General features: G+C 41.5%; 1 protein-coding gene across 1 annotated transcript; it reads right to left on the reverse strand.

The window, feature by feature from the left end:
- Positions 1-226: 226 nt before the first annotated feature.
- LOC126787942 (zingipain-1-like) lies at positions 227-1,986 on the reverse strand. The gene is made up of 2 exons (XM_050513868.1): positions 1,390-1,986; positions 227-1,285 (listed from the first exon to the last, which is right to left on the reverse strand). Exons 1-2 carry the CDS (start codon positions 1,838-1,840, stop codon positions 519-521), a joined length of 1,218 nt encoding a protein of 405 aa, XP_050369825.1. The 5' UTR covers positions 1,841-1,986; the 3' UTR covers positions 227-518.
- Positions 1,987-2,638: the final 652 nt, after the last annotated feature.

A 2,638-nucleotide genomic window follows, 5' to 3' on the forward strand; every position in this document is an offset into this window, starting at 1 on the left:
GGATGACATGTGGGAGGTGAGCCGGGGAGGCGAGCCTCGCCCAAGAAGTTAAGACCCAAGGGCAGAATTGCCCACATGAATACCCCGTAGGTGAGGGTTAACAAAGGATGCCTATATGCCGAGTGAGCATGATGATGGATGCTCAGGAGGCAAGTAACGTGCGCATGCTTCCAAGGGACGGTCAGATAGAAGGAAGCGAGGACCATCAATGTCTCGATCTACTGTCATGCCGCTTGCTACGAGGTGAAAGGTGCACGCTTGTTAGTAAGGGGTTGGCATGGAAGCTTATTGGTTGGGAGAGTGTCATGGGAGCACCATGACACGAGGAAGCGATCGGTAAGGGGTTGGCATTGAAGCCTATCGGTTGGGCGAGTGTCGTGGGAGTACCATGACACAAGGAAGCGATCGGTAAGCGGATGGCATGGAAGCCTATCGGTTGGGCGAGTGGCATGGGAGTACCATGACACGAGGAAGCGATCGATAAGTCACAAGTTGTGACACTCATGTGTGAGTAGCTTTCATTGGTGGAACCTCACGAGCAAGGAATGTAAGAGGGAAAGATCGGAATGACACGGGAGGCGCACAAGTAAGAAAAGAAAGTTGGCATCATGAATGGATGTTGAGTTAGGCTGGCCTTGGTTAAGAGTAACCTTGGCGCCGCACGGGTCATATTCCGCTGCGTAGTAAGTCGGCCCGTGACACAAAGCAAGGCCGCAGAGTCCTCCACCTGGATCATTAGTTCTTAGAATTCTCATGTATCCATTTTCACCCCACTTTTCCCCCCATGAATTCTTGATTAGCCAGTAGTCGGTGTCTTTTTCAGTCCCATACCCAATAACTGTTACAGCATGGTTCAGGTGTTCACCACAAGGACCTTCGAAGACGCCACCTCCGTACATCTTAAATTCCTTTCCACTACCGTCGATGGCAACCGCGATCGGTTGGAAGGAAACAGCATTGAGGAGAGGACGTTCTCTGACATAAACCCCATTGTTCACTCGACCATAGCTAGTAATCGTTGCAGCATGATGAGCTGCCTTACGAGTGTCGCATGCTTGGAACGTTTGGTTTAAAGAAGTGCTCAGGTATGGGTACTCTTTTGTAGTAGCAATTCCTTTATTTTTCATTATGTATTTAAAAGCTGATTCTATGTCACCTTGTTTGCAGCGACTACCATCGTCGTCACATTCCAAAAGTTGTTGCTCGGACAAGGAGACCAATTTGCCGGTTTTGATTTTTGTAATCCCTTCCACGGCGGCCACCGCCGCAAATGTCCAGCAAGCACCTACATATAACATTCCAAAATAAGGCAAGAAAGAGTGGATATAGGAAATATATAATACGAGGAAGGTGTGAGGTATATATGGTTCTAGCTTCTCAATAACTTACCACATGAAAATTGATTCTTGATAGGAGTCACAGCTCCATGTTCCCTCCAGTCCATCCTAGCTGGGATTTGCTCGGTGGCCAGGCGCCTTTGGTACATAAACGATTCATCTTTGGATGAAGCCGTGAAACTTGAGTGGATGGGCGTTTTGTATCCAGTATGAGGTTTGAGGAATTCTTCATCAGTCGTATCAGAGAATTGATTGACACTTAACGTGTACGACTTGTCCCCGTCATTGTTGAATTTTTCCACAAACTCTACATTCTTCTTGAATATAGCAAAACGCCGTTCCTTCTCTGCGCTGTCTTGGTAGACACGCCCATACTCGGCCATCCATTGCTCATGTTTTTCAGCAATGGAAGCTTTGTAGACTGCGCGAGATGTGGCTTGGGATGCAAATGTCCCCAAGACGATGCATATGGCAAGCGTCACAAGGTTTTCTCCAAAAGCCATCTTCGAAAAACAAATTAGTACCCTCAGATCTGTGTAAACAACTAATAATGAGTTTGGAACTAATAGAATAATTATTAAAGTAGCCCTGGAACCTAAGCACAATATGAATGCTTCATGGGGTTTGTAGTTGTATAGAAGATGATCGAGCGCGCATCTCAGCCATCGCCGGGTCACCACTCATACTCATACTTATTAGCCCCAAGGACTAAAATATCGGTAATTTGGGAAATATTGAGGGTTAAAAAAATAGTAATTTCAAAAAATATATCGGGAAAATATCGATATTGAAAAATAATTTATGAAAATTTAAATAAAAACATGGAAATATTGGATGTAATTTTGAGAGATGTTTATTTAATCAATTGTCTACTATATTTCGTAAGAAAATATTGTATAATTTTTAGTCTATAAGGAATTGTAGTAATTTGAGATAAAACAACCATTGAGAATTCGTAAAAATATATTTTAAAGTATAAATATCTAATTGACTTGAAAAGAATATAGTGAATAATGCATTGTTGAGCTTGTTTCATAAATTCATCATCAATTTATATGACATTTGGTAAGTGGAAGAAAAATATTAAGAAGAACAAATGAAATAGTAGTGGTGCAACAATGCATTACATCTTTTTATGTATTTATAGTATAGTAATGTTAACAAAGGAAAGAAATTAAAAATTAGCTAACAACTAACTTGTAGTTGAATAATAAGGAATGAAAAAAGAAACTGGTAAAATTAGCTCGGATTAGACAATTTATCAAATTTTATTTGTAAGATGATATATATATATATATATC

The sequence above is a fragment of the Argentina anserina genome, chromosome 3 (genome assembly GCF_933775445.1).
Source record: "Argentina anserina chromosome 3, drPotAnse1.1, whole genome shotgun sequence".
NCBI classification, from domain to species: domain Eukaryota; kingdom Viridiplantae; phylum Streptophyta; class Magnoliopsida; order Rosales; family Rosaceae; genus Argentina; species Argentina anserina.